General features: G+C 47.1%; 1 protein-coding gene across 1 annotated transcript; it reads left to right on the top strand.

The window, feature by feature from the left end:
* The first annotated feature begins 2,179 nt into the window (after positions 1 to 2,179).
* On the top strand, positions 2,180 to 3,734 carry ANKRD34A (ankyrin repeat domain 34A). Its single transcript, XM_055000349.1, has one exon. The coding sequence runs from the start codon at positions 2,181 to 2,183 to the stop codon at positions 3,732 to 3,734; it is 1,554 nt and encodes a 517-aa protein (XP_054856324.1). The 5' UTR covers position 2,180.
* Positions 3,735 to 13,173: the final 9,439 nt, after the last annotated feature.

Below are 13,173 nucleotides of genomic sequence, written 5' to 3'. Positions count from 1 at the left end.
ATACAGAATGAAATCAAATGAAGGATATGAACAGCCACAATAATGGTGTGTTCCAGGCACCGGAGGCTGAATAACGTACCGAAATGAGAGAGATTTTAAGAAGAATGCTCTCTGTAGCTGAAATGAAGAAATTAGCATATATTAGGCAGGCTTGTATTAATGAAACAGTGAATGGCTTGTCAATATTTTCTCAGGCTTGGGTGGAGGGTGTACCCTCTTGGAATAGATTATGTGACTGAATCCCATACCTAGTATTTATAACACTCTGTAAAAATAACTGCTGGATATTCTTTGCTCGTTTGCTGGATGGGAATTAAATTGTACCCATTTATATCTACGCTAATGTAATTGGGCCTTTTTAAATTCAAGATTAAAAAAAAAAGAACTAGAATGAGAGATCCGGGCAGCGTGGGTGTGATCTACTCCTGACTTGCAGTCAATGGTGATAAATAGGTATACATAGGAAGGTTAGACGGGATCAGTCTTTCTCAAGAGTAATTCAGCAGTGGCTTCGGCTGCCTAGAGATGTGGTGGGTTCCCCCTCAATGACAGGCTTCAAAGAGTGGCTGGACAAATACGTGCTTTAGGCTGTTCTTGCATTGGGCAGGGGGTTGGACTAGATGGTCTTTAAGAGAGCCAGTTTGGTGTAGCAGTTAAGAGCAGCAGGACTCTAATCTGGAGAGCCGGGTTTGATTCCCCACTCCTCTGCTTGAAGCCAGCTGGGTGACCTTGGGTCAGTCACAGCTCTCTCGGAGCTCTCTCAGCCCCACCTACCTCACAGGGTGTTTTGTTGTGGGGATAATAATAACATACTTTGCAAACTGCTCTGAGTGGGTGTTAGGTCATCCTGAAGGGCGGTGTATAAATCAAATGTTGTTATTATTATTCTAAGACTCCTTCCAAGTCTATAATTCTATGATTCTGTGATTTGCAATACAAAGGCTTGTTATTCGCTACCCTCATTCAAATATGCAATAGCTGCAACTTCCGCTGGAGGAAGGTGAGGACTGGTAAGCATCCAGATTTGTGGTTCCATTCTCCCTTCAGGGTTTCCCTCTTTTTAGTCCATTCCCCCACTCTGGCTTTCCTGCATTTCTTTTTATTTCCCTTCTACAATTCTTTTGCAAAGCATGGCAGCCATTTGGGGTTTGGATCCTCCTCCTCCTGTAAGCTACCATTTTGGAGTGGCGTCCACCACCCGCTCTCAAAATTCCAAAGGTTCAAAAAGATTGGAGACCCCCCTGGGTTACTTTGACTGGCAGTGCCTTGCCAGGGTCTTACACAGAAAGGCCTTTTCCAGTACCCACTGTCTGGTATTCTTTTCCTGGAGACGGCAGGGACTGGACTCGAGATCTTCTGCATACAAATGCATGTAGTTCCGTAATCCTTTAAAGCAGGGCTTTTTTTCAGCTGGAATGTGGTGGAACAGAGTTCCCGGAACCTCTTGAAAATGGTCACATGGCTGGTGGCCCCGCCCCCTGATCTCCAGACAGAGGGGAGTTTAGATTGGGCAATCTCAACTCCCCTCTGTCTGGAGATCAGGGGGCGGGGCCACCAGCCATGTGACCATTTTCAAGAGGTTCCGGAACTCCGTTCCACCGTGTCCCAGCTGAAAAAAAGCCCTGCTTTAAACCAATATTACTGTTTTTAAAAACAGAATGCAAATGCTGGGGCTGCAAATAATAGAGGAAGTCCAGAACACAGGAGGAGAATTGCTTCATCCACCCACCTGCTTTTATCCCTAGTGGAGAAAACTTAGGGGTGCTCTTATGTTTATCCCTATCAGGGACAAAACTGATCACAGCCAGAGTATCTTAAGTTTGATAATGTCCAGGTGAGGGCTGAAGTTTTCGTAGGATGACAGCTCATCCGCAGACTAAAGATCAGTTCCCCTGGAGGAAATAGCAGCTTTGGAGGGCATCACATCCCCACAAAATGAGCTCCCTCCCTAAACTCCGCCCTCCCCAGGCCCCCCACACCCAGTTGCCAACAATTTTCCAAGCTGGAGTCGGTAATCCTGAACGAGAGAGGAAACTAGCTATGTAACAAAATGTGCTTCATCACCCCCCTTTCTCTTTCTCCTTCCAGGTTGCTGCATGCTCTGAAATGCCCAGCTCCACTCCCATCTCTGTCTTGTGACCTTTCCATCCTACTCCCCCAGCCAAGCGACTCCCGCCGCCATGGTCCATACGGAAGGCAACGCTCTACTCAAGGCCGTCTGGCAAGGCAAATTCCGGCTCACCCGCTTACTGCTAGAGGGAGGGGCCTACATTAATGAGGGCAACACCCAGGGAGAGACCCCCCTCATTGCTGCCTGCATAGCCCCCTACGAGGATCCCCAGAACAAGCCCCGCATGGTGAGGTATCTTTTGGAGAATGGGGCTGACCCAAACATTCCTGATAAGACAGGGAAATCCGCGTTGATGCACGCCTGTGCTGATGGAGCCGGGGCGAAGGTAGCCACCATCTTATTAGATCATGGAGCAGATCCCAGTGCCAAGGATTATTCGGGGGCATCGGCTTTGGTTTATGCCATCAATAAGGGGGACCGGGCCACCTTACAGGTGCTACTGGATGCCTGTAAAGCCAAGGGGAAGGAAGTTATCATCATCACCACAGATACGTCTCCCTCGGGAACCAAGAAGACCAAGCAGTACCTGAATTCCCCACCATCGCCAGGCATTGAAGATAAACATTCACCTGCTCTGTGTATGTCGCCCTCAGACATTGAGGTGAGGACCGCTCAGTCCCCGGGAGGCAGCGAGAAGGAAGAGGAGCGAGACGTTTTCAACTTCACCATGGCTACCAGACTGACCTGTAACCCCATCCCACATGGCAAAGGGAAGGAAGGTGAGGAAAAAACCTCAGCGCTCCCACCCAAAGGCAGGCCCAAGCAGCTAAAGAGGCTGAACTCTGAACCGTGGGGCTTGGTGGCCCCCTCCATTTTGGCTGCTTCTCACCAGGAAAAGGCTCGGACCCCAGAGGAGAAGATGATGGCCGAGATGAACGGGTTGAGCCTCTCCAAGAGGCCACCCTTGTCACGGAGGCACAGCATGGAAGGCCAAGAGTCGTCCTCTCTCAAAATGGCTTCCCACCATGGATCAGGAGAAGAACCCTCCAGCCTGGAAGCAGCATGGGCAGAGAAAGTCCATTTTAGCCACCTCCATCAACCTCTCTCCCGGCGCAATACAGCTCCTGAAACCCAAGATGGCGGCCCGTGTCCTGGCCCACGAGGTCTGGCTCATCACAAGCTGAACTGCATGGAGCATTATGAATCTGATTCTCTCTGCCCAGACTCCATCCCTGGCTCACCTGATTCAGGCCGTGTTTCCATGGAAAGGAGGAAGTACAATGCCTCCCCGCTGACTCTGCCAGCCAGTTCCTCACGGGAGAGTTTGGAAAGCATTCCCAATGCCGTCTCCCCTAACATGATACGACGCCGGACCCCGGGCCTCCTTGAGAGAAGGGGCTCCGGGACCCTGTTGCTCGATCACATCGCCCACACCCGCCCTGGTTTCCTGCCCCCTCTCAACTTCAACCCCCACCCTCCCCTCCGGGACATCCGGGCCAATGGCAAGCCTCCCTCACCAGCACATAAGGGGCTGATTCCAGTAGCCCCCAGTTCCCCAAAGGCCAAGCGGCTTCTGAGGAGGCACTCAATGCAAACGGAACAGATGAAACAGCTGGTCAGTTTTCAGAGTCTGATCACACCCGGGGACTCCATGGCCAGTTAAAAAGGGTGGAAAGGGGAGTCTTTCACGATACCGTTCCTCCTCTCTTTGCTGGCCCCTGAGCCCATCATGTCTTTGTAGCTGGATTTCCGTGTCTTCCTCCTCTTTCTCTCTTCGGTGTCTCATCTCATAGCCACCATATTTATAATCCTAGCTGAGCTTGGACATAGAGTCGGTGCCCACAACCACCACAAGATCAACCGCAGGGTGGAAGGAATAGATCTTTAAATCCATGTTGCTGGCAGGGGTGGGGTATATGCAGCACTACAAGAGAGTTGGTCTACTAGTGAACTCACACAGCATTGACTAAATCCTTTTAACAAGCAAGATCAGGTGGGACATTGGCTTCTTTGGTTGACCCAGCCATCTCAGCCAGGCCTGTGGGAAAGCTGTCACCCATCATCTCCCATCATCCTTGGCAAAGCCAAGGAACTGAAGAGGCTGGTGGGTACTTAAGGGTGCAGCTGGAAGTGGTCGCTTCGAGGCTGAGTGGAGTAGCCTCAAACCTGAATGCATCAAGATGGAATCCAAAAGGTGAATTCACATCTGGAAAAAGAGGCATTTTGGGATTGATACCTGTTGCCAGCTACCAGAATCCCACTCTTAGAAGAGAGAAAGCACATCAGCTACTGCCTCCATCACCACCATATTTTCCCTATGGATTGTGTTGTGGTTGAGTTCTTCTGCTTGCTCGTGTTTTGGGAAGTGGGGGTGGAAGGGCAGAGGACAACTGGGTTGTATGCCCAATTCAGAGAGGAGAATGTTGTGGGCATACATACTCTAGGAAGCTGAAAACCAAGATTCCTAGGTTATGTTTGTATCCCCAGGAAAGGGGTTTAATGGAGAAGAGGGAACTGTAGCCTTGGATTGCTAATCCCTCACTGGATGGAATGTAGTCTACTTGGATTGTTTCCCGGGTCAGGCACGGATCCTGAATTGTCAGCATTCCTTTGGCCTGCAACACACATTTCAAAACATAACACAGCCTTTTGCAACCGTCAGGGCTCCCGGTCAAGAGTCTTCTGATTTTGAGATCTATGAAACTACTAACTCTTATTTTTTCCCCCTAAATCTTTCATAGCTAGGCTAATTGGAGGGTGGGGGTGGGAAGGGAGCTGAAACCCCACAGGCCTAACTGCACAAAAGCATAGTTCCCACCACACACATTTTTTTTTCAGTGCACAAAAGGTGCCTAGACCTTCAGGTCAGAATAAACTCCGGTGGGCAGGCTTCGGGAATTCCCTCACACCTGTCACCTGTACCACAAGCGCATCAGAACATGCCAGTGTGTCCTACTCCTTCCCTGGGTGACATCATTGCTCATATTTTGGTGCAGGGGTCCTGTCTGTGGCTTTGTTGTTTTGAGGGGCATAGATACATCCAAGCACAGTTCAGACCTTTTTCCAAGGGCACAAAGTCTACACATCATTCGGCTAATTCTCTGGGGCAATTCTCTCCCTGCAACCTCCCAAATCTCCACGTTTTTTGAAAGGAAGCCCTGGCAGTTCACCTGGCCTGAAATTGGTTTACATTTCTAGAACAGATACAGGGGAAAATTTCGGGATGTTCTAATTAGGGTACTGAGCACCCCGGTTCTTCCCTTCCCCTGCTTCCATGTGCCTCAATTCCTCCACGCTGCCAAACTTGGCTCTCGATACCGACTTGTGTCTGTAAATGACTTTGATCTCTCACGGGATAGCAAGGCAAAGCTGTCAGAGCGTTGATTATGAATGTACTTTCTGTTTCTTCCCGGGCTGAGTAGTCTAGACAAAGCAATAGAACTTGGAACAACACTTGAAGTTAACCCCTTCCGATCCTCAGCTGCCTCCTAATGCTCTCCAAGGTGCTGAATGAGCCAGCCCTCTTGGCAGAGAGTGACTGTAGGAAGGTGGACCACATTAGGGCTGAAAGAAAACCTTCGGGCCTAAGGCCTCATTCGCACATGCATCCAGTACTTTTCAAGGGGAGTTTGTGTATTGTTTGCCTCATGAACACTCCAAACACAACAGCTGTTATGAGTGCATGCCTTCATCCACGCTCAATTTATTGCACTAGTGACTTTTGTTTCCCAGTTTCACAATTCTTGACCATCAAAAAAGTTGTGGAAATCCCCCTCTCCTCCTCACAGCCTGTAATTTTTCAACCTCACCGTTTTCTTTTCCTAACCATCACCACCTCCATCCCTCCAATTGTACACAGCCTTTTCCAAAGTCTGCCTCAGCCCCTTATCAACCAACCTGACCTCTTTCCTCACATAAGTTTCATTATTTCTCAGCATTCTATGGCTGTCTGGTACCTTGGTCAGCAATATTGTCATAGGTTCTCTCCCAAACCCAGGTTTTCTCCCAAACCCATTTGCCAGCAAATGTTGTTTCCATAGTCCTCATTTCATAAACTTTGGCTTTTGACTTGACAACTTTTGGAGGAGACTTTTGGTCCAGGAGCCATCATTTGCAGACCATTTGGTTGGAATTTTTGTGACCATTCCGAGGCATCACATTGTTTCAGCCAACAGCCGCAATAGAGATAGTGGGGGGAGGGGGATATAGGGTCAAAATTTCATTTTAGGTGTGTGGTTAGTAGCTATCTACAAATTTTGGACCTGGGTTGTGAGGACAGCATCAGCCTCTAGGGTACATTTCTGCTTTAAATTCACACATGCTTTTCCTCCACTCCTACTTTCCTAAGCCCCCCATTAATGCCACCCCCTTTCTGCACAAATCGCTGATAGACAACCTTCTACATTCTAAAGTGATGTTGTTCCCAGCGCATTCACACAATTTTAAAATTTTTAATTTCTTATGCACTTGTCTTTCTCTTCCAACTGTGGTATAAGCACAATGTTGCCCCCTGTGGCCAAACGCACAAATTGTCGGGAGGTGATTTCCGACCGTTTAGAGCTTTTTCTGTGGTAAGTTCTGAATGGACCAATAGATATAGATAGATAGCTATTAAATTATATATAAATAATACGGTGTAAAAAAACTCAAATGTATTTCTATACTTGTGTCAGTGTGCGTGTGTGTTTGTGTACGTATGCGTGTGGAGAAGGATGTATCCAAGTGTTCTATTCCGTTCCCCTGAAATGCAATTCAGAGTATGTTGTGTCCCTTTTCATTTTTGTTCAAGGCCACCTAGCGGGGTGGGGGGTTACACTGGACTCTCTGGCGTTTTGTTTGTTTTCAGATTTATCCATCAGCAATGTAATACTCAAGGCAAAATTGGCATAAGCTCCAGAGACTGACAAGTCCAGAACCCAGGACACGGCCGCTCCCAAGACTCTCTTTTCAGGATCTCATGAAAAACACAACCAAACCAAGTCAGGAGGGCCCATGGGGGCTAGATGCCTGCAATGTATCGTATGTTTTTAGTGTCTCGCTGAGCTTTCCAGCCCTCAGTGACTCCAGATTCCCAGAAGCATGCCTACAAGGAAGTAGAAAGAGATTGCTGGTGAGGTTGCTTGTGTTATGATTTTCTTGGCTGACCCTTATTCCAGTGCTTAAATCCATGGATCCATTCTCTTTAGGTGCCCTTGTTACCATTTCAGTTCTGAAAACCAGCTGTTGAATGTCACATTTCACCAACAAATTGCAGAACTGTGAAATGTCAGACTTGAATCTCACCAATCTGTTCTGTTAATGATGTCAGTTTTCTCCAGCTCAAGGAGACATTTTGTCCTTTGCTTCAGCAGAAGGCTCCTTGGACCTGGTCGAACGCTGCTGTTAGTGGAACAGATGGGTTCCAGACTTCACTTCTTACCTCTTTGCTTTGGGTCTCTTTGCTGCGATTCTCTTGCATTCCTGCCTTCTCACTTTCTGTTGTACCTATGCATTGTGGAATGTGGATCTGTTTATTTATCTCTTGAGGGGTTTGTATTCTGCCTTACTTTTCCACTGAAGGAAGCTCACATAAAATATGGGCCCTTTTCACACTGCTTACCATCACTTGCAACGACACGGAAGATCGTGCTAAAAACGCGGAAGATCGCATTTTCTCACGCGAGAATTGTGCGGCATCGCACAAATCTTGCACAATAAAACGCGATGTTCCGCGTTTTTAGCGCAATGTTCCACGTCGTTGCGAGTGAAGGTAAGCAGTGTGAAAAGGGGCATGGTGGTGTGGAAATTGCCATCAAGTCATAGCCAACTTATGGTGACCCCTGCTGGGGTTTTTAATGCAAGTGGCTGAGGTGGTTTGCCATTGTCTGCCTCTGCATAGCAACCTTGGTTTTCCTTGCAAGTCTCCCATCCAATTACTAACCAAAGCTGCCCCTGCTTAGCTTCTGAGATCTGATGAGATTGTGCTTGCCCTAGGCACATATGAGCTAATAAATGCACAATCATTTAGCACCAAGCTGGAAAGTAAAATCAATCTTGTTAGGCAGTCCCAATTTCTCTAAGGAAGTAGGTGTTCCATAGACAACTCTTATCCAAGCTGGTTTCCTCTGTAGGGCCATTTCCGCACATTCTTATAGATACAGCCTGCTCACAAAACGCTGGTAGCTTTTCCCCAGGAATCCAGACATCTCTGTTTGCAAAATGGTTGCAGGCTGTTTCATTTCCATTTTTCGGCACCTTTTCTGGGACTGTAGGAAAGTGCGGACCCAGAATGGCACTGAAAAAAACAGAAACCAAACAGCCTGCAACCATTTTACAAATGAAGATGGCTGGATTTCTGAGGAAAAGCCACCAGTGTTCCACAAGTGGGCCATCCCTATAAGGACATGTGGAAACACTCTAGGAGAAAGCACTGGAGATGATTCTGCAGTATTTGCTTATTTACATATATATAAGTCAAGCCCAAATAGAAGCAAAGAAATACTTCTGTGGGGCAGGAGATTTACCACGCTACATTTAATCCTAGCAAAAGAGATTCTGCACCCTTCAGGTATCAACCCGTTCACAGCACGGTCTGATACTCTCTGTTTGTGTCAGAATCCAAACTGCTATTCATTCACACACACAGTGATCTTCAACCCATGAGATGACATGTTCCAAGTGTGTAAATAAAATATGCCTTCTCCTTCTTTGCACAAATGCTGACACTGTGAAACGAGGTCATTCAGCAGTGGAGAAAGTTCCATCATGGCTCTGACCCTTGGCTTGTTCTTTGCAAGGGTACACCTTGTGGTGTTGGGCTTGTGCTTCCCACCCAGTTCTTGGTCTGCTGCTAAGAATTTCCACTTTTGAAACTGTGATTGTAAGCCCAACTCCCCTTCTTCCTGTCAGGTGACTGTGATGTCACATGACTTCCTATCATGTGTTTGAAGCTGAGCGGGGCTATGCTGCTGCAGTGGGGTTGAAGTTGGGTCCCAGATGTGGAAATATTGAAGACCACTGCACACAGACACTTATCTTCCTTCAGAGGAAGGGTCACTTCCACCAAACTCTGAAGGCTGCATAGATCAGGGATTCCCAGCGTTGTGCCTGTAGGTGCAATGGCACCCGCTGACTCCTTTCCTGGTGCCTGCCAAGTGTTTTTAGGAAGTGGGTGGGGCTTCTGACTGGCCATTGGAGATTTGATTGGCTGTGCAGATTTTTAAAAACGTTGCTTCAGCAACAGCTACCACCACAGCTTTAGAATTTTCACTGTGTGAATAAAAAAGTATGCAAGAAAATATTTTAAAATCACATGTTCATTTTAAAAGGCATCTGTTACACGTAACTTCTGCCTGAAATTTTGAAGAGTTACTGCTAGAGTTAGGCACATGCACTCTGTCGACAACTGCGGCAACCGTTTTGTAGTTGTGCCCATCACCCTTTGGCAGAATTCCAAAGGGGCCTGCAGGAGCGAAAAGGTTGGAGACCGCTGGCATAGACTAATGATTTTTAAGACCCACTGAGGAGATACCTGCAGGCATTAAGACACTTCATCATTCCACCTGTGATAGGCTCTGGCTCCCCCAAGGCCTGCCACTATAAGCCAAGCCCGTAGGAGATACTCCTTCAAACTAACCAGGCTCTAAACACAACATTGCCTGCAAAAATCAGCGATTTATGGGGACGGGGAAGAGGCACAAGATAACTGAAGCTGCTGTGAAATACACTTGCCCATCACTATTTCAAACTTAGAAATAAAAAATGGAAGAGTGACAAATTCCTACTACCTTGAGTCCACTTCGGAAGCAAGATTAGGAGTGATTCCACACATGTTGGATAATGCACTTCCAATCCTCTTTATAGATCATTTGGAACGGATTTTTTTCTGTGCAGAACAAAAAATCCACATCAAACAATTGATAAAGTGCATTGAAAGTGCATTATTCAATGTGTGCGGAATCAGCATAGGATAAGTTAGAATGGCAACATTTAGGGAGAAATATAGACGAGGAGAATGTTTGAAGCATCTTTGCTAGTGGGCAAAATAATCCACTCACTCCAAATACATACTGAGGACCTCCATCAGTGTTTCGTCCTGTCAGTTCAGCTCAGCCAGTCAGGAGTTACTTCCTTGGAAATCAGTGTGAGATCTTGGTGCCTGCTTAGCCAAACTGGAACAATAAAGCTGGGCAACAGACGGTGGTATTTAAACAGCAGTTATTAACAAGCAGACACTCTGAAGTAGAAACCCAAGCAGGAGCTGGATGAAGCTCAGAGAGGGCCAAGCTACAAGTGACGAATGACACTTGAACAGCAAGTGGATCAAGTGGAGGGCAAGTGAACAGTGAGAAATACACTTGCCATTCAAGTGTCATTTGTCACTTGTAGCTTGGCCCTCAGTTAATGTCAAAGGGTGGGTAACAATTAAAAAAGGGTGGAGGTAGCTAGAAGGGTCAAGGTGGGGCAGTGGGCAGAATTTCAAGATGGGGAGACCCACGATCAAATCCCTTCTTGATTAGTTACCATCAACACATCTTGCAAGGTTGTTGTGAGAATAAAATGGGGGACCAACATTCTGCACAGAGCAGCACACATGGGCCGTTTCCAGACGGCTTACCTGCCTCCGGAACGTTGCGCCATCTTGCGGGGAAAACGCGAAATATCGCGTTTTCTCGCGTGAGTTTCGTGCGACGTTGCACAAAACTCGCGCGAGAAAACGCGATATTTCGCGTTTTCCCCGCAAGATGGCGCGACGTTCCAGAGGCAGGTAAGCCGTCTGGAAACGGCCATGGTTCTCTCCTCTGTTTTATCCTCACAACAACCCTGTGAGGTAGGTCAGGCTGAGAGAGTGATGGCCCAAGATCACCCAGTTTAGCTTCGTGGAAGTTTGGAAATTTGAGTCTGAGTCTTCCCAATCCAAGACCAACTTTCTAACCACTACCTCACCATACTGCCCCTCTCCATCTGGTCCACGTTGGCACCCTATAGACAAAATGAAGCATATTTTTTATAAATTAACCCTGCCTTCTAAAAATTTAGAAGGAGATGATATCTGAAAATATAAATAAATAATATTACACCAGCTGTGCTGCACAGTTGACAACTTTTATTTGCAGAATTTCTCCATATGAATGTCCCTGAACATATGCAGAATGGCCCCCATTAAAACAAAGTACAAAATATTTGTGAACACGAACAGCATGTCTTTCCATTGGAGACAGAAAACAGCTACTCTTTTAAATAATGGGCTTCTGAACTGAATAACTCTTAGTATGCACAGAGTCCCTTCTCTCTCTCGAATAACACCACCACCCCAAATAAAAGTGCCTTGGTATTTGGTTTGGGCAACAGCCACCGAAGAGACTACCAAATGCAAATAACAAATCTCTGAGAGTATCTTTGAGCACGGGCAGAGCGTTTTCTCCACATCAGTGCTTGACACATATTTAGGGCTTTGGGGCATCCTGACAGCCCAGAGCCCCACAGCTGGTTCCCCAGGTGGAGGTTCCAAACCAAGCCCCCATCCGATGAAAGAGACAGCAGCTTCTGAACAGACGTTCCCTCCAGATGCAAAGATGATGTCTCCTGAGCTTTTTCGAAGCATCTCTTGCACCAAGTGGATGGAGGAAAGGCAGCACTGGCTCTTTGCTTTGGGAAGAGACGCGGCTTAGTTTCCATTTCCAAAGAAAAGGGCTGGGGAAACGCTTCTGAGTACTACCGAACAAAATATAGTGAGTTCTAATAGGGGACAGGGTGCTTCCCTGTATGGCAACAGAGAGTGGCTGCCAAGCCCAGACATATAAGGAAGTCCTTGTCTACATCCAAGGTAAGGGCACATAGCTGTGGCGCACCTGTCCTGGATAGTTTCAGGTGGGTAGCCATGTTGGTCTGTAGTAGAAGAGCAAGATTCAGGTCAGCTAGCACCTTATAGACCAACTAGATTTCCAGAGTATGAGCTTTCGAGAGTCAGAGCTCCCTTGAAAGCTCATATCCTGGAAATCTAGCTGGTCTTTAAGGTGCTACTGGACCTAAATCTTGCTCTCATGATGAGCTCAGTTCTTTACCAGTGAGCTGCTGGTAGGGGGCAGCCAGAAGTTCATCGTTCTTTTCTGTCCTGTTCAAGACACTTTGGATTTTATTTCCAAGATTAAAGAAGCAGGTGAATGCCAGGAATCATGTTCATGGGCTCCACGTTGGGAATTTCTGCTCTAGCCACTATACCACGTCGATTGCCAGCCAGTATTAACCATGTGCCCAGACTGCCCTGTCAAACAACTACACTTACGTTAAAACAGGTTATTCCTGAAGAAAACGTTACCTTTATCAAGGTCACTAGACATGGATTCTGAAATAGAACCTTTGCTCAGAGTAAAGGTATTAAATGCTTTAAGGAATGGCGTTTTCATCATTAACCGTTTCAATTCCTGTTCTTGACAGTGTGAAATTTTTGCAAGCGCCTGGGTTTCGATCAGACCACCCCTTCTTGGCTAGGACGTGGGACTAAAAATCAATGCAAGACATTACGCCAGCAGAATGTTCTTCGATCTTGTGGTGGAACTTGTGGTGTTTCAGGCACATTTGGCTGGATTCTGAAGATCTGTTCTGCTAACGGCATCAGAGGAAAGGCTCCTTTTGCTGGGGGGAGGGGTGGGGGAGCCACTACCAGAACAGATCTGTGCAGAATCCAACCAGTTGCTGAAAGTAGGTCCTTGCTCCCGTACGGCAATGCCGAATCATTTTCTGTTTGCTTTGCTGGATTTGGTGGGCAGCCGAGATGCAGGATTGCCAAGATAGAACAATGCCCACCCTCACTCTTGTGCGTTCTGAATCTATGCGGTGGTGTGTGTTTGCATTGGTGACTGCAGTTACAGGAACAATGGAAAGAAAAGCCTTCCCGGAAAATTTCAGCTTGCAATTTAGAAAACAGCATGCGAGTCCTCATGGATATAGACAGAGCTTTTTTCTAGGAAACGAAGTGGAGGAACTCAGTGGTGGAACTCAGGAACCACACAATGACGTCACTTTGGGTCAGCTGGAACAAGGGGGGAGTTTTTTTTAATTGCCCTCAGTGAAAATGGTCACATGGCCGGTGGCCCCACCCCCTGATCTCCAGACAGAGGGGA

Source organism: Eublepharis macularius, chromosome 1 (assembly GCF_028583425.1).
Source record: "Eublepharis macularius isolate TG4126 chromosome 1, MPM_Emac_v1.0, whole genome shotgun sequence".
Classification (NCBI taxonomy): Eukaryota; Metazoa; Chordata; class Lepidosauria; order Squamata; family Eublepharidae; genus Eublepharis; species Eublepharis macularius.
Note: the sequence above shows the minus strand (reverse complement) of the source record. Positions and strands in the feature narration are given on the sequence as shown.